This window comes from Dermochelys coriacea, chromosome 6 (assembly GCF_009764565.3).
Source record: "Dermochelys coriacea isolate rDerCor1 chromosome 6, rDerCor1.pri.v4, whole genome shotgun sequence".
In the NCBI taxonomy this organism is placed as follows: Eukaryota; Metazoa; Chordata; order Testudines; family Dermochelyidae; genus Dermochelys; species Dermochelys coriacea.
In genome coordinates this window covers 85,726,869-85,745,849 of record NC_050073.1, presented here as the reverse complement: position 1 = coordinate 85,745,849, position 18,981 = coordinate 85,726,869, and the positions used below count along the sequence as shown (strand labels likewise).

At 41.6% G+C, this 18,981-nt stretch overlaps 1 protein-coding gene across 1 annotated transcript in view; it reads right to left on the bottom strand.

Annotated features, from left to right (window-relative positions):
• Nucleotides 1-18,981, bottom strand: part of YLPM1 (YLP motif containing 1) — a 60,731-nt gene that overhangs the window by 20,566 nt on the left and 21,184 nt on the right. The window contains exons 7-14 of the mRNA XM_043516182.1: nucleotides 14,790-14,852; nucleotides 14,609-14,623; nucleotides 12,411-12,468; nucleotides 7,205-7,604; nucleotides 2,179-2,271; nucleotides 1,764-1,947; nucleotides 1,440-1,585; nucleotides 98-252 (exon numbers count right to left, since the gene is read on the bottom strand). Of these exons, the coding sequence (XP_043372117.1) occupies nucleotides 98-252; nucleotides 1,440-1,585; nucleotides 1,764-1,947; nucleotides 2,179-2,271; nucleotides 7,205-7,604; nucleotides 12,411-12,468; nucleotides 14,609-14,623; nucleotides 14,790-14,852 (1,114 nt within the window). The remainder of the gene's footprint in view (nucleotides 1-97; nucleotides 253-1,439; nucleotides 1,586-1,763; nucleotides 1,948-2,178; nucleotides 2,272-7,204; nucleotides 7,605-12,410; nucleotides 12,469-14,608; nucleotides 14,624-14,789; nucleotides 14,853-18,981) is intronic.

Sequence of the window (18,981 nt, the reverse complement as noted above, 5' to 3'; positions counted from 1 at the left end):
AGAAACATGCATACTGCAAATGCGAAATGTATCAGAATACAGGCCCCTTAACACTGTTTGTTGTCTTCAGAAAGGATAGCCGCTCCATGCTACTCACCCTTTCTGGTCTGCTGTCCCGTCCTGGTGGCTTCAAAATATCATCCACATTCTTAGACTCTGGTTTCCTTTCTACCCGGGGAGCAGGGGGTGGCTGGCGGGGTACTGATGGAGCAGAAATAGGCATCCTCTCCTCAGGGTAATTTCTCCGATCACCTACAAATTTCAGAAATTGCACACAAGTATTTTCTCAGCTCACTGAAATCAGAAATCTAAATCAGAAATCTCAGTTCACAGGTTTCTAACAGACCCCAGTGATTTCCAAGACTGTGTGCTTTAGCCTTAATTTAAGATCTGATTGGTAGAGGAGAAGACAGACAGTCCCATTTAGCCAATGCCATAAAAACAGAAAATCTGTACTGACAGAAATATGATCATATTTCCAAAAGGCGGAATGGTCTAGTCAAAGAGAAACAAGACTGGAATATAAGATTTTAGTTCAAGTCTCAGCTTTACCAGTAACTTCCTCTGTGGCCTTTGGAAAATCACTTAACCTCTTTGTAGACTGTAAAATGGGGATAATGACGACCTACATTCCTGGGGAGTTCTGAGGCTGAATGAATGTTTATAAAATGCTTTGAATATATAAATCCCCTATATAAATGCTAAGCATTTTTATTCAGTCCATATAAACAAGGAAAACGGACTGGTCTTTGTAATGTCTGTGATTAATTCAGAATTCTGCAAAGCAGGGAAAAGAAGTCAGACCCAACTCGGAATACCATGGGAAATTCTTTTATTGGATTCCATACTATATAAGGGTGTGATGAAGTTCTAAAGCCTCCCAGGTGGTTTTGATAGTTTTGTTCTGACTCACTTCCACTCAGGTGCTCAAGAGACCATGTGCTGAGTTTATTACAAGTCCAAGATGGACAGTTTATCATTCTTATTACATATTGATCTGTGGGATTCTTGCTTTTGAGAGGTGTGGTCTCTCATAACCCTCTCCCTCTGACTTCTGAAAACTGAAATCAAATCAACTCAGCCCGTGGAGTCACAATTACTGCATATGATCACACAGGGTCTTGAAATAGTGTTGCACTTTTAGTGTCAGATGTCAGACTTTACAGATGTCAATACCAAGTGAGCCACAAATGCAGTCCTAAGCAATTCTGATCACAGACATTTGTATAACTGGTGGGCAAAATATCTCACTGCTACTTTCTAGATGTCATAACCAGTGAGAGACAGAAGATCACAAGAACAGGACAGACACTGCCCTGATAAATGCCACTAACATTTATATCCATAATGAAGTAATACAATACATCTTCTTGTGATCCTACCTTCCTGGTTTCATTTTCCCAACACTGTAGTATTACTTTGAGGCTAAGGAACTATACCTCCAAACATGGAAGGTCCATGATCATAGGTTGGGCGATCAGGCTTTCGTTCGTATGATGGTCTTTCAAAGCCCCCTCGCCTTGAGGAGGGATGGTCTTTCTTGTCACGGTAAGACTGAGTCCTTGACGGTCCAGTTGGAGGTGCCCTGCCAGAAGAGACAACATTTTGTATAGCTCTAAGATTTCAACTACAGAGCGCAGCTGTGAATTCCCAATCAGTATACAAACATATGTCCTTCAAACAAAATTGACAGTCTGACAGCACCTAATACAATATCAATCACGTGGATACAACTATGATCCAGCTTGTCCTGCGCTGCATACCTGTCCTCTCGAAGATGGCGTTCTTTCTCAAACCTCTCTCGATCATAGTCTCCTGAGCCGCGGTCTCTGTGCAGTTCCCGTTCCCTTTTAAAATCTCGGTAATCTGTGTTTGCATTGCCTTGACGCTCAAAGTAAGACTCACGATCCCTCTCTCTGTTGTAACGATCCCGCTGGCCTGGATGTTCTGAAAAAAAGAAACCCCCAAAATTTGAACTGTAAAAATATAAGCCAATCCTTAAAAAAAACTCCATGGGAACAGAAAATGCATAGGAATAATGTTATAGTTATGGGCTTCTAAAAGAAGAAAACAGCACACAATCTCTAGCATGGAACAAAAGTTTAGTGTTCTCAGCTATCCACATGATGCTTGCCTACCTTTCTCAAAGGATATCAGAATTAGCCTAGCAGTGCCTACCTTTTGGAAATGGTTGTCTCTCGGGCAGAGGTTCTGGACGCAGAGTTATTCTCTCCCCATAGGGAATTTGTTCAACTTTACTGGTGGTTATATCTGGTAAAGAAATTTGACAAGAAAATAAGTAAGGATATTGTCCCAAATTGCATCCCTCATCCATCTCCTCCCCTCTCTAAAAGCAATGACATAGTGGCATTCAAAGTGATCAGAGGGTAACTAGGCCTAAGTATATATTAGTGACCTGCAATATAAAGAACGTTTGTGCTACATTAATGTTAACTGAATACCACTTAGAGCAACAAACTACTCACGTAAGAAAAAGCTAATTTAATTTAATTTTTAGGTGACAAATCTGAGGAACTGTCCCAGATTGAGGTGTCATTAGAGGGGATTTTGGAACAGATTGATAAATTAAACAGTAATAAGTCACCAGGACCAGATGGTATTCACCCAAGAGCTCTGAAGGAATTCAAATATGAAATTGCAGAATTACTAACTGCGGTTTGTAACCTATCATTTAAATCAGCTTCTATACCAAATGACTGGAGGATAGATAATGTGATGCCAATTTTTAAAAAGCATTCCAGAGGTGATCCCAGCAATTACACAGGCCAGTAAGCCTCACTTCAGTACCAACAAACTGGTTGAAACTATAGTAAAGAACAGAATTGTCAGACACAGATGAACATAATTTGTTGTGGAATAGCCAACATGGTTTTTGTAAAGGGAAATCATGCCTCACCAATCTACTAGAATTCTTTGAGGGGGTCAACAGACATATGGACAAGGGTGATCCAGTGGATATAGTGTACTTAGATTTTCAGAAAGCCTTTGACAAGGTCCCTCACCAAAGGCTCTTAAGTAAAGTAAGCTGTCATGGGATAAGAGGGAAGGTCCTCTCATGGACCAGTAACCGGTTAAAAGATAGGAAACAAAGGGTAGGAGTAAATGGTCAGTTTTCAGAATAGAGAGAAGTACATAGTTGTGTCCCCCAGGGTTCTGTACTGGAACCAGTACTATTAAACATATTCATAAATGATCTGGAAAAAAGTGTAAACAATGAGGGGGCAAAATTTAAAGATGATACAAAACTACTCAAGGTAGTTAAGTCCAAAGCAGACTGTGAAGAGTCACAAAGAGATCTCACAAAACAGATCTTTGGGCAACAAAATGGCAGATTAAATTCAATGTTGATAAATGCAAAGTAATGCACAATGGAAAACATAATCCCAACTATACATATAAAATGATGGGGTCTAAATTAGCTGTTACCACTTAAAAAAAGAGATCTTGGCAACATTGTGGATAGTTCTCTGAAAATATCCACTCAATGTGCAGCGACAGTCAAAAAAGCTAACAGAATGTTGGGAATCATTAGGAAAGGGATAGATAATAAGACAGAAAATATCACATTACTGTTATATAGATTGATGGTAGGTCAACATCTTGAATACTGTGTACAGTTGTGGTTGCCGCATCTCAAAAAAAATATATTGGAATTGGAAAAGGTTCAGAAAAGGGCAACAAAAATTATTAGGGGTATGGAACAACTTCTGTATGAGGAGAGATTAATAAGATTGAGACTTTTCAGCTTGGAAAAGAGATGACTAAGGGGGGATATGATAGAGGTCTATAAAATCATGACTGGTGTGGAGAAAGTAAATAAGGAAATGTTATTTACTCCTCAAAAGGACAAGAACTAGGGGTCACCCAATGAAATTAATAGGCAGCAGGTTTAAAACAAACAAAAGGAAGTATTTCTTCACACAACACACAGTCAACCTGTGGAACTCTTTGCCAGAGGATGTTGTGAAGGCCAAAACTATAACAAGATTTAAAAAAAAAAAACTAGATAAATTCATGGAGGATAGGTCCATAAATGGCTATTAGCCAGAATGGGCAGGGATGGTGTCCCTACCCTCTGTTTGCCAGAGGCTGGAAATGGGTGACAGGGGATGGATCACTTAATGATTACCTGTTCTATTCATTCCCTTTGGGGCACCTGGCATTGGCCACTGTTGGAAGACAGGATACTGGGCTAGATGGACCTTTGTTCTGACCCAGTATGGCCGTTCTTATGTTCCAATGTATTTTTCCCCATATATAAAAATTTTTCATTAATTCCATTAAAGATATAGAAAAGAGCAAGCTAAACTTCCCAGGAGAGTGGTCCAAACAGAAAGGAATGCCCTATCAATGCTACAGTTAAATCAATGTCTACATTTTTGTTTCTAGTGGATACCACTGAAGACCAGTGGTGAACCAAACAGGACTGCAGTGAAGTCCTTTTATTATTGTATTACTGGAATGGAATTTGACTCTTCCGCAGAAGAATACAGTGCCACAAAACCCTGGGTTCCTAGGAGAGTTAAAATGTTCATGGCTCAAATTCAACACAATCTCATCTCAGAACTGCATATTTTCAAATTTTTAATTAAAAATATTTTGACTTTGCCTGTTGAAATGTCATGGATATAAAACATTTAAATGAGTTTTTATATCATTTGCGTAATTCAAAGCAGCTGCAATTTTAAAAATGTTACTTTTTTTAAATAAGCTAGTTGTTTCAAGACTGAAAGTTTTGTAAGTAGAAGTAAATAATCAAATATTCTACTGAAAATAAACATCTTTTACTACTGTTGAAATTAAAGGAAAGGGGAGTTTAACTGTCAAAAGTTAAATGTGTTGTACACTCTACAAGCCAATGGAAAGAAAGGAGGGAGTGATTCAAACAGGACAGCTGCTGGGGAAGTAATGCCACACATACACCCTCTCTTCCTTTCCCAGAAACGGTCTCTGGCTGAAGAGACTAGGGACAGCAGCACAAACTGAAAGGTTACAGCTGCGGAAAACCTAAAACACAAGCAGGAAGGCACAGAACTGGACCGCAGGAAGTAGTTGGTCAGGGCACAGAAAATAAGGGGAATTTAAGGTGTTTTTTTTTTTTTTTTTTAAATAGCCCAGTTTTATCTACTGTAGTAGCTAACAGTCTGTTTCTAGTTGTTTTATAGCCTAACAAAAGCCCCATAAAAGTACAAACTTAAAAAAAAAGTAGCTCAGTTTTAAAACTGAACTGGTGGGTCATTTTCCCAAGGAAATATATTTCCTTCCTTAAGGAGTTTAGCTGTGGGACCCTCCCACCTTGCAGGTTCCTAGATCCCATGCTCCAGCCCGAGCCTGAACATCTACACTGCAATTAAACAGCGCTTTAGCCTGGCCAGCTGCAGGTTTTTAATAGCCATACCCTATATTTGTCAGAGATACCAGTATGTAGACAACAGTAACTGAAGTAGCTAGTTTAGATTCCTGTGAGTTTTCTAAAAAATTTTAATAAAATATTCATGGGATCATTTCTGCTCCAAATAACTACTTTCAAGTTGCAGAGACAATAAAACTAGCTATACCACAACACTCATTTTAAAAGTAACTGCATTCGAGCAGAATTTCTCTCTTTTTAAAGTAGTGTAAAACCATGGGAACTTAACTCTCAACTAAAAGCTTCATATTAAATTTTAGCCTTGGGACATTCAGTATTAAATCTGAACTCCACCCATCATTCTTCATTATATAGGTTGTAAACTCTTGAGGGGAAGGCATTTATCTTCATTCTTGCCTGCAGGGCTCCTCATCTACTTTGGGCAATACACAGACAAATAATAAAAGAACAACAGCATTACATGTTCTACTTGTAGGCGTTCAAAAAGTGGTCCATTTTATTACAGTTGATCTAACATTCAGATAAAAGACCTGTTTTAATGTAGAGTATCAATATTGCATTGGTTATGATATACTGTTTTGTGATTCTATCACATGGGCTAGTATTGATTAGAACCAGAGGTGGCAATAATCAATTTAATTCATGTGAAGCACCTCAACATCACACCATGAAAAGAAAAAGTAAACTCATGAGCAGAGGGGAGAGGATCATCACTTTTTTGGGGGGGTGGGGGGGCACGATTGGCCTTATGGGCGGGCGAAAGCTAAGGGTTATATGGTTACACACCCTGCCCCCACACACAGTCAGCCCAAGGTCCCTTTAGCTCCTAAGTGCTGGGCCTGGAGCTGAGGAGGGGAAAGGCTGGGGTGCCCCAGCTGGGGGCTCCTATGGTGCACTGGGGTCCAGCTGTAGGTCTGGCCTGGCTGGGGAGGGATGGGACTTCCACTTCCCCTGAACAGGCTGATCCCACGGTCAGGTCAGACTAACCTCTGGGAACCTCCCCCAGCTGCAGGAAGCTCTGCTACTGCTGGCTGGCAGCCCAGTTCTGAAGGCTGCACCATCTCCAGCAGCAGCACAGAAGTGAGGATGGCATGATATGGTATTGCCACCCTTACTTCTGTGCTGCTGCTGGCAACCGCACTGCCTTCAGAGCTGGGCTGCCAGCCAGCAGCCACCACTCTCCGGCCACACAGCTCTGAAGGCAGTGTTGCTGCCAGCAGCAGCACAGAAGTAAGGGTGGCAATACCATACCATGCTACCCTTACTTCTGCACTGCTGGGCTCCCAGTCAGCAGCCACTCCTCTTTGGCCGCCCAGTTCTGAAGGCAGCACCACTGCCAGCAGCAGCACAGTAGTAAGAATGGCAATACCGTGACGCCCCCTACAATAGCCTTGCGATCCCCCCACTACCCTGTTTTGGATCGGGACCTCCCCACACACACAAACCTGGTTACAACACTGTGAAATTTCTGATTTAAATATCTGAAATTGTGAAATTTAAGGTTTTAAAAATCCTATGACTGTGAAATTTACCAAAATGGGACCGTGAATTTGGTAGGGCCCTGGCCCTACTCATGAGTGCAGTCTAATTATTTAAGTGAGGAGATCAATCATATAGCAAAAACTTTCAACCTCACTGCAGCTGAGGTATTTGGCACTACATAATGATGTACAGAGCTTACACAGTGATTGTGTTAAGATTCTGGGCATACTATGTGTGGTAAATAACACTCAGAGCACGTCCCTTTAGAAGCAAAAAGTTTTGTTTAAGTGGTCCTGTACTAGAGGCAAAATTATTTTTTCCATTACTCACCCCGCCCATGGCCATAGTCCACAGTCTGTTGAATTAGAGGTGGTTTAGGAATTGATGATGGTACAGATGATGGAATGGGAGTATGACCTGGAGGAGGTATTTTCCCAGAAGATGATACTGTGGGTGGCAGCACTGATTCTGGTTTACATAATGCATACTCCAAATTTGCTCCTTTATCTTCACTGGTATCCCAGAGTCCATGAAAAGAATCCTCATCCCAACGTTCCTGTTTCACAGCACCAGATGTTGGCTTTATTGTAGGAGCCTGACTTGAGGTTGTAGCTGAAGCCGGAATTGGAGCACCTGGCCTTGTCACCGGGGCACCTGGTCTCGTCACTGGGGTGGGTTGCCTGAACAGCACTGGTGGCTTTATAATAACAGCAGGAGAAGGTTTGATAGGCTGAGATTCTATTGGTGTCTCAGGTGGCAGTTGAGAAGATGCCTAAACATGGGAAACATTTTTTAATAAGGCTCTGTAAACAGCTTCCCTCACCCTATGTGAAAACAGTAAACAAAGCCCTCTGACCAACTTGTGTCCCAGCTAGAGCCTTGCAACCTGACCCAAACACAACAGGACCCAGCTACAAGTGTAGAGTTCAGGTCAGGTAGGCTCTGATCACCTCCTCCTACCTGTAGAATTGGCACCATGGAGATGGATGCGTGCCCTGCTCCTGCCAGGCCCTGCCACTTGGCTGCACTGTGTCTGCTAGGGAGTTATCACGCTTACAAGTCACAGTGCCTCTCACTCCATAGCACACACAGTGCAGCAAAGCAGTGGTAGCTGGCAGGAGTGGGGTATGCAGCTGCTGCCACACCAACCCCATGAGCAGAAGGTGGCCGGTGATTGACCACGTTCACCAGGTATGGGAAGTAGGAAGTCCCCTGCAGGACAAGGCCCCAGGACAAGGCAGTAGCGGCGGCAATAGTTTCAGGGGAAAGTGTCAGGTCCGGGTGGGCCAGAAAAGGACTTGACACTCTCAGGTCAGCTGTGCCAGGGTCAGATTCAGGCCCAGGCTGGTCTTTAAAATTGGGCCTGAGCAGACCTCTAGTCCCTTCATAACAGTCTGTAATTCACACATTCCTAACCATTAGCATTTTCAGGTCCCCTCACAGGAGGGCACAACTACACACTGATATCCCAAGAACAGCAGTCATTCTGGATTGGTTGGTGTGTGCTCACTACTTGAAACCTCTAAATCCATTAAGTCAAATATGAATAAAGTCTTAATGTAACTGTTCTCTCATCCAAAATGACCTTACCAAATTAAGCTCTCTCCTTAGCCAAAGCACCTTCCAGGCTGTTTCCCTCAGCTAAATTTCATGTTATAGATATGTGAAAAAAAATTGCCTCTAAATAGCAGCAAGTCTAAGACTGCAGCTATACTAAAAATGTACCCATTGCTGACACCAGGTGCAGCTGAACCAGTGCTGAAAATGATTTAAGTGCAACCGTACACAAGAGTAAATCATATTCTGCACTATTTCACAAAACCTAATAGAGGACTGCTCAGAAAAAGCTGTGATCATGGTTTGGCCATTCTATTCTTGCAGTTAAACTGTTTTCAGCAACACCCACTGCCCACAATTAGTAAACTTCCTAGTATAAACAGAGCTTCCAAAACTATGAACAGTTACCTCTCTTGCTCTTGTGTACACACCCCCTATCTACAGCTATTGCCAGCTTCTTGACAACTCCCAGCAAAAATCCACCCTCTCTAGAATTAACACCAGCTGCTTGGCTCACCCTAGAGAAAATTTGCTTTCTGTTCAGCTAATATCAACCTCCTGGCTCTCCTAGGTTACATGGAAAATGTGCTCCTTTATTCACCACAAGGTCCATAGTCTGACCACCCCTCTCCCATAACAGATACAATATTAAACATGACAAATTAAAAGAAGCACTGTAACTTTATTTAAAACTTTGTAACAAAGGTGGAGAAAGCTACTGGGGACAGGCTCTTTTAGATTTGATTTTGACAAACAGGGAGGAACTGGTTGAGAATTTTGAAAGTGGAAGGCAGCTTGGGTGAAAGTGATCATGAAATGATAGTATTCATGATTCTAAGGAATGGTAGGAGGGAGAACAGCAAAATAAAGACAATGGATTTCAAGAAGGCAGACTTTAGCCAACTCAGCAAGTTGGTAGGTAAGATCCCATGGGAAGCAAGTCTAAGGGGAAAAACAATTGAAGACAGTTGGCAGTTTTTCAAAGAGGCATTATTAAGGGCACAAGAGCAAACTATCCCACTGTATAGGAAAGATAGGAAGTACAGCAAGAGACCACACTGGCTTAACCAGGAAACCTTCAATGATCTAAAAATCAAAAGTGAGTCCTACAAAAAGTGGAAACTAGGTCAAATTACAAAGGATGAATATAAACAAACAACACAAGTATGTAGGGACAAAATTAAAAAGGTCAAGGCACAAAACGAGATTAAACTAGCTAGGGACATAAAGAGTAACAAGAAAACATTCTACAAATACATTTGAAGCAAGAGGAAGAACAAGAACAAGGTAGGCCCATTACTCAATGGGGGGGGGGGGAGATAACAGAAAATGTGGAAATGGCAGAGGTGTTTAATGACTTCTTTATTTTGCTTTTCATCGGAAGGTTGGTGGTAATTGGATGTCTAACGTAATGAATACCAGTGAAAATGAAATAGGATCAGAAAAGGCTAAAATAGAGAAAGAACAAGTACAAAATTACTTAGACAAGTGAGATGTCTTCAAGTCACCAGGGTCTGATGAAATGCATCCTAGAATACTCAAGGAGCTGACAGAGGAGATATCTGAGCCATTAGTGATTATCTTTGAAAAAACAACAAGGAGTCCTTGTGGCACCTTAGAGACTAACAAATTTATTTGGGCATAAGCTTTCGTGGGCTAGAACCCACTTCATCAGATGCATGGAGTGGAAAATACAGGAGCAGGTATAAATACATGAAAAGATGCGAGTTGCCTTACCAAGTGTGAGGTCAGTCTAAGGAGACAATTCAATTGGACATCCTTTCAAAGGAAATAAAAATAACTTTTGAAGTGGTAATGAGAGTGGTCCATTTAAGACAGTTGACAAGAAGGAGTGAGTAACAGTTGGGGGAAATTAGTATTGGGGAAATTAGGTTTAGGTTTGTAATGATCCAACCACTCCCAGTCTCTTATTTTTCCTCCCTTGGTAGCCTGTTGTCAGTTGAATTGTCTCGTTAGACTGACCTCACACTTTGTAAGGCAACTCACATCTTTCCATTTATTTATACCTGCTTCTGTATTTTCCACTCCATGTATCTGATGAAGTGGGTTCTAGCCCATGAAAGCTTATGCCCAAATAAATTTGTTAGTCTCTAAGGTGCCACAAGGACTCCTCATTATTTTTGCTGATACAGACTAACACGGCTACCACTCTGAAACCTATCTTTGAAAACTCATGGAAGATGGGATAGATTCCAGAAGACTGAAAAAGGGCAAATATAGTGCCAATCTATAAAAAGGGAAATAAGGACAACCCATGGAATTACAAACCAGTCAGCTTAACTTCTGTACCCAGAAAGATAATGGAGCAAATAATTAAGCAATCAATTTTCAAACATCTAGATGATAATAAGGTGATAAGTAATAGTCAGCATGGGTCTGTCAAGAACAAATCGTGTCAAACCTACCTGACAGCTTTCTTTGACAGGGTAACAAGCCTTGTAGATGGGGGAAGAGGTAGATGTGGTATATCTTGATTTTAGTAAAGCTTTTGATACGGTTTCGCATGACCTTCTCATAAACAAACTAGGGAAATGCAACCTAGATATAAGGTGAATGCAAAACTGGTTGGAAAACAGTTCCCACAGAATAGTTATCAGTTGTTCACAGTCATGCTGGAAGGGCATAACGAGTGGGGTCCCGAAGGGATCAGTTCTTGGTCCAGGTTCAATATCTTCATCAATGATTTAGATAATGGCATACAGAGTACACTTATAAAGTTGCAGACGATACCAAGCTGGGAGGGGTTGCAAGTGCTTTGGAGGATAGGATTAAAATTCAAAATGATCTGGACAAATGGTCTGAAGTAAACAGGATGAAATTCAATAAGAACAAATGCAAAGTACTCCATTTAGGAAGGAACAATCAGTTGCACACATACAAAATGGAAAATGGCTGCATAGGAAGGAGTACTGCAGAAAGGACCAAAAGCTAAATAGTGGACCAAAAGCTAAATGAGTCAACAGTGTAATGCTGTTGCAAAAAAAAGCAAACATCATTCTGGGATGTATTAGCAGGAGTGTTGTAAGCAAGACACGAGAAATAATTCTTCCACTCTACTCTATGCTGATTAGGCCTCAACTGGAGTATTGTGTCCAGTTCTTGGTACCACATTTCAGGAAGGATGAGGACAAACTGAAGAGAGTCCAGAGAAGAGTGACAAAAATGATTAAAAGTCTAGAAAACATGACTTATGAGGAAAGATTGAAAAAAATTGGGTTTGTTTAGTCTGGAAAAGAGAAGACTGAGGGGGGACATGATAACTGTTTTCAAGTACATAAAAGGTTGTTACAAGAAGGAGGGAGAAAAATTGTTTTTCTTAACCTCTGAGGATAGGACAAGTAGCAATGGGCTTAAATTGCAGCAAGGGAAGTTGAACATTAGGAAAAAACTTCTTAACTGTCAAGGTGGTTAAACACTGAAATAAATTGCCTACGGAAGTCATGGAATCTCCATCATTGGAGATTTTTAAGAGCAGCTTAGACAAATGCCTGTCAGGAATGGTCTAGATAATACTTAGTCCTGCCATGAGTGCAGGGGACTGAACTAGATGACCTCTCAAGGTCCCTTCCAGTCCTATGATTCTATGATAAATACAAATGAATGGCAAAGCTCTGCTGAGTTGATTGGACTCAATCGTAGGAGATGGTATAAGGCAAGGGTGCTCAACCTGTGGCTCCGGAGCCGCATGCGGCTCTTCAGAAGTTAATATGCGGCTCCTTGTATAGGCACCAACTCCGGGGCTGGAGCTACAGGCACCAACTTTCCAACGTGCTGGGCGGTGCTCACTGCTCAACTCCTGGCTCTGCCACAGGCCCTGCCCCTACTCCACCCCTTCCCACGCCCTCCCCTGAGCCTGCTATGCCCTCGCTCCTCTCCCTGCCCCCAGAGTCTCCTGCACACCACCAAACAGCTGATTGGGAGGTGCAAAGAGGGAGGAGGAGGCACTGATCGGCTGGGCTGCTGGTGGTTGGGAGAAACTGGGAGTGGGGAACTGATGGGGCGCTGCTGACGTATTACTGTGGCTCTTTGGCAATGTACATTGGTAAATTCTGGCTCCTTCTCCGACTCAGGTTGGTCATCCCTGGTATAAAGCATACCACACATCCAAAGTTAGCAAGCCTCTTCCTTTATGTACATTTACACAATACATTGCATTACACGTTTTGGGATTGGCTTGGTAACTTTGTAGGAAGCAATCCCTGTACAGCATGCTCTGTCTATGCACTGTCCATATATGACTTACTCTTTACCTAGTCTTTGCTCCCAACTTATCTTATTCTATTATTTTTTCCATTGTAAATAGTTCCCCCTTACCTTAGCTAGTACAGACATTCTGTTTCCAGCCTGCTGATCTATTTACCTCCTTAATCCTGTCTCCCAAGAAATGAGGCCTCACACATTTCCAATTACTCATGTCAAGTCAGGTCTACACATGGAAAGCACAGTTTATGTACACTGAAGAAAAAATTACTCTTCTAGCTTCCTACACAGAGCCTGTGCCAACAGGTTGCTGAGAAACACAGAAGTAGAGTTGCTTCAACATTTGGAAAACAGACAACTAGAAGAAAACGGGTGAGCGGATTTCATGCTCTTCTGTCAATCAGTGTCTAGTATTTATTTACCTACTTCACCGATGTGCTGATAGGATTCGGTCATGTTTGTAAAATGATTTAAACAGTATAAGCAGTATGGTGATTTAAGCAGTATATTATTATACCCATTATTCAGTGGGTGCTTTCCAAACACAAAGGAGGGGACAGTCCCTGCTCCAAAGAGTTTATAATCTAAAACAGTGGTTCTCAAACCTTTTTTTCCCATGGACAACTTGAAAATTGCTGAGGGTCTCGACAGACCACTTAATGATCTTTCCAAATGTTGTTTGTATCGTTAATTAATTATTGTAAAGTGCTTTGGATAAAAGTGCTATATAAAAAAAACAACTTATAATAATTAACGTTTTTTTGTTCTACAAATAAAAGCACACAACTTATATTTTAATATCAGTAGTCTCACCTTTCTAATGTGATGGATGTGCCCTCTCTCCCTTGCCCCAGCAGCCACCAAGCTGGGGCTGGGAAGGAGCGGGGCGGGTCTCTCCAGCACCATAGGAGCCCCCGAGCTGGGGCTGGGAAGAAGGGAGGTCTACAGCGGCAGCTCTCCAGCTGAGGCTGGGAAGGAGGGCCATCTCTCTCCGGCAGCCGCAGCCCTGGAGCTAGGGAAAGTCGCCTGTTTCTCTGGCTTCCGCAGCCCTGCATGTCCCAAATTCCCCTACCCCCTCTTCTCACCCCACTGTCCCCACCATCTACCCCCGATTCCCCCCAATGCCACCACCTCACCTTACATGTCCACCTTCTCCAGGGTCTAGGCACCTAATTAGTGGAGCCATGCGTGAGCCGCTCCACTAAGTAGGTGGGTGGCCCTTCATTCTTTCATGTGTGACCATCCAGGCATGCACCTTAGAGGGAACTATCAGCAGACCACCTTAACAGAGCAGTGGTCCGCGGACCAGAGTTTGAGAACCTCTGATCTAAAAAGACAAAGAGATGAAGGACAGGGGAAAGGACAGTGTTCAAGCAGAGTGATCTGGGTGACGGGACAAAACTTCTTAGTTTAACTTTTTAAAAGTGTAAAATTAAGGTATCGTCTCCTATCCCCCTATAAATAATTGAACTACTTTGATCCATATCAATACTTCAGATTAACAAGTATGTGAAACACACACGTACAAATATATAAGAATATTGTATCAAACAAATGTACAGTAGAACTTCACTAATCTGAACTACTGGAAGGGAGAGCCCAGTGCAGGTAGGTGAGGTTTGTGGCCCAATGAGTGCTGGGGAAGAACACCAGCACCATCAGACAATTATAAATGTCCTACTCCTTCTTCAGGGGATTACCTGAATGCCTGGGGCATACCAGGAATTGATATGTTGCTCCCACACTGGAAAAAGCATGTCATGTTCCCCCCGGTCTATGAGAAACATGTCATTAGACACATTACTCTTGCCTCCAACACAGCAGCAGAATCTCACTGGCTTGTGTTTCAGTCAACTACAAGCTCAAAGTTCTTTTTCCATTTGGGTTTGTAGGTTACCAAAGTACAGTTTTGTGAGATTTGACTAGGTGTAAAGTATTATTTTATGAGTTACCTACCTCAGTTTGCTTTGCCTCACCAACAGAAGCCAGGAAATATCTATTTTAGCTTAGATTTGAACTAATGTTCACACCCAGGTGAATTATCATCTGCATTTCATTCCTTTAGCACAGATTTCATTTACCTGAAGGCACGTGGCCTTGTAGTTGTGGTTTGTGATCTAGAAGTTCCTGTGATGACAGTTGGGGCAGGTGGGGATCAGGCACAAACTCTTTCAGCTTCTCCAGCTGTTCTTTTTGTTCCCTGCACATCAATCACAAAAGTGTGTTACCATTCTGTGGCATAAATGCACCATTAAAAAAAAGGGGGGGGAACCGATTCTTACACCAACAAAATATATTGTAGTAGTATTAAGAATCAATAGCCACAACAGAGTTTATGACTGGGATAAGCTAGGACACAAGCAGCTGGTAGCACCCCAACAGCCAGCATACTGAGAGACTTGACTTAGATTGTAAGCTCTTTGATGCAGGGACCATCCTTTTGTTGTGTGTTTGTAGGGTGCCTAGCACAATGGGGTCCTGGTCCACGACTGGGACTCCTAAGTGCCACCTCAGTAAAAACAATAAATAACAGCTGCAACTACTCAGAGCTCCCCTAACATCCAAATGTTCCTAACACCTGGCTTTGGAAAAATGTATTGGTTGGCAAATCCAGATCAACACACAGCTGATACCAGACTTGTCAGATGTACAGAGAGCAGATCTAATTGAAGACACCTGAAGTTGAAACAAGCTATTCTCTACATTTCTACTACTGCTTCTGTCTCAAAGCATCATCAGAAAGAGTCTTATCAATTTCAAGCCACTTACACTGCATTGTTCTGCTTAGGATCTGCTTTTTCTGAAGTACACAATGAGAAGAATCAGCATAACGTAGAAAACACAACTCTCAATATGGTTTGATACAAAGGGGTGACTTCCCCAGCGTTAACTTGAAAACTGAGGAAAACAGTCAACAGAATCTTCTTTAACTGAACCCTTTCTTTGGCGCTGTAGAGAGAATCTTCTTTCACATATGAAGCCTTCTTGTTTCAGTGTATCAATTTATTAGGCCTTAAACACCATTCTCTAAAGCACAAGTAAAAGTCCCTGACAACCTGGTGTATTAAATCAGTTCCCATGACAGATTAAATTCTTCAGAATCATAACTTCCATTCACTTTTTGAAAATTACATTTCCAGCACTTCTGGTTGCAATTAAAACCTTCCATAGGGGAATAAAAGGTATACTATCTTTATGAGTGTGAAAACAAAACAGCTTTGAGAGAGGGAGAAAATGCCCCCATTCATTTCAATGCGTTTTTAACTGAAACCTAAGGACGACAAATGTCAACAGTAACTGTTTAACTGTTCATCATTTTAGCATAAAATCCAGCTTGTGCGATTATCACCCTAAGGGATGCAATGGCAGATGCAGAAAAGTGGGGGCACCCCACCCCCTTGACTTTGTTTTTCCAAATACTGCTCCCTCACTGATCTTCCTGTTCCCTCTGGAGGGTGAACCATGACGCTCTGTTCTTAGGTCTATTCCTCTTCTTTCTACACTCTTCCCCGAGGACCTCATTCATTTACATTCCATTTATAAGTTTACCTCTTCCTTTTTTGATGTTCCTTCCTACTAATGTGCATGATGCACCCACATCCAGGGTATCACTGCACCATCCAAGCTTTCTCTCTCTTTATATTACACCATTATGGTACCTCTGAATGTTTCCAGTGGTAAGGGATTTTGGAAAACGATTTGGAGGAATATTTTGCTGTTTATTATTGCTTGGCCACTCTTCAGGATTCTTGTGATAATGATGCAGCAGAAATTGTTTTACATTTCATTATGCAGATAGTAAAAATCCTGCATCAACCTCATTTTGGAGCTGTGGGTTGACTACATGATGAATATAGCTTTTGCTATGGGATGCCTGGAAAGGGGCAATCTCTGAGATCATCAGTTGGCTGGGCCCTGGTTTATTACATTTGGATTTGGACACGGACAGAGAGCCACTGCAGCAAGTGGAGAACTGAGGTGGCAAGCACTCATCAGGCTCTGTTGCCTAACGAGTGGACCATGACATTTTGAACCAGCAGGTGAGGGGGGGGGGGGTTTGCCTTCACACATTCAACCCCAGGTACAGCACATTAGAAAAACTGAGTTTTGCAGTGATAGCTACTTGGATCACCGTGGACAGATCCACATCTAAGAAGCCATGCTCCTGACTAGCCAAGGATGTAATAAAAAGCATATTTTGCTACTGTCATCATCCAGTAATCTACGGACACTGAGGAGTCTAGTAGCATCCCAAGACTGCATATCACTGTAACTGAAAAAGTAGACATCTTCAGTTATTTACTAAGTGCCAGTGATGTACTGAACGCTGTACAAGAAACAGAAAAAAAGATGCTTTCTCCAACAAGCATCTTAAAAACTTGAGGACCATGCTTCACTTTGGCAAGTTCTTCAAAGCATTTTCCTCTTCCCACCAGTATCACCTCTGTCTTTCCCAGGTTTTGTTTTAGTCAACTGTTTTTCATTCAGCAGCAGTGCTCTCTCAGGTACTGAGATATCTGGATGATAGTGTCATCTACAGACGATTTGCAGCTAGCTGACATCTGCATGTTGTTGGCATTGGGTCCATAGTATCTCAAATCTTCCCTAGAATTGTAACAATTTAATAAAGGATGGTAAAGTTGAATAGAAGGATAAACAAGATTAAACCCTGAGAGAATCCTCATATGAAATCTCTCTAGGAAGTGCAATAGCCCACATGACATGACAGGAATGAGGGAAGCCAATTTAACGCAATTCTGCTCATCTCACCAGGTCACTCAGATGAATCATCAACACTTCATAATTAAAGGGTGCTGGTCAAGGGTGCAGACAGATCTAACATCAGCATGTATGTGTGCCAACTGTCTTTGAAAAAGAGGAGATTTTCCATCAGTGTGACCAGTGCTGTTTCTGTTCCATACGTTGGTCTAAAATCTGTCAGGGAAGATTCTAAGATATTAGCAGACGTCAAGTGCTGCTGGAAATGGCTTTTCACCAATGCGTCAATCACTTTGCCTGGGAAGGGAAGGTTATCAGCAAAGTCATTGACACTGAGTGATGGTTTCTTGAACACACGATGGACGACTACATGTTTCAGGAAGGCTGATAGGCTGCTATCTCTGAAGGTGTTAATGTTCTATTCTATGTCAACAGTAGACTCAAGTGCTCTTGACTGGCTACCTCCAACCAAGAGAGGTACATATATGATTTCTAAGAACTGGAGAAGCTATCTTTGATACAGTCAATCTTTTCTCAGTATAATTTACAAAGTTCTTCACGCAGGGTGATGCTAGATTTCAAATGAGGGAAGGCAGTCAGGAACCATGATAAAAAAATAAGCACAGTACAAAACCAAAATAATCCATATTAAGTGGATTAAGATCTAGCTAACTGATAGATCTCAAAACAGAATTGTTAACAGGAAATCATCAATAATTAGAATGACTCTACAAGAGTCCCACAGGGATCAGCTGTCAGCTCAACTCTGTTCAGTATTTTTACCAATAAATTGCAAGAAAATATAAAATCATAGCTGATACAATTTGCAGACGACAAATATTGGTGGGGTGGCAAATAACAAGAAAAACAGAACTACATTTAGGAACACAGAATGTGGGCAGCCATATTTACTGGACATGTGTGCATGGTAGTGAGAGGTGGAAACCTCAGGAAAGCAGTAACTCTGAAAAGAACTTACGGGTCACTAGATAATCCACTGAACATGAGCTTCCAATGTGAAGTAGTGGCACAAAAGGCTAACCCAATCCTTGGAATGCATAAACAGTGAAATGTTAAATACATAGAGAGGTGATATCAACTTCACATACAGCACAGGTGAGATCACTACTGGAAAACTGTGTCTAATTCTGATGTCTAAACTTTAAAAATGATTGTGAAAAATTGGAGACTGCTCAGAGAAGTACTACAAAAAATTAATTTGAGGTCTGAAAAACATGCTTTACATTGAGAGACTTATGAGCATAATCTATTTTGGTGATCAAAGAGAAAGTTAAGAGCTACTAGATCAGAGTCTTTAAGGACCTACACTGGAAGTAAACATTAGACTTTATGGAACTCTTTAACCTAGCACTGACATAACAATAATAATTGGAAGTTGAAGTTAGATAACTTCAAACTGGAAAAAAGACAACTTTTAAATAGTGAAACACTAGAACAGATTATCAAGGAAAATGGTTAGTTCATCATTATCTGGAGTCTTTAAATCAAGACTGGCTGAAAGTCAAAGGGACTTAGGTGCCTAACTCACTTGGGCACTTTTGAAAATCTCAACATGGATGTCTTTCTAATAGGATCTAACTCAACAAATT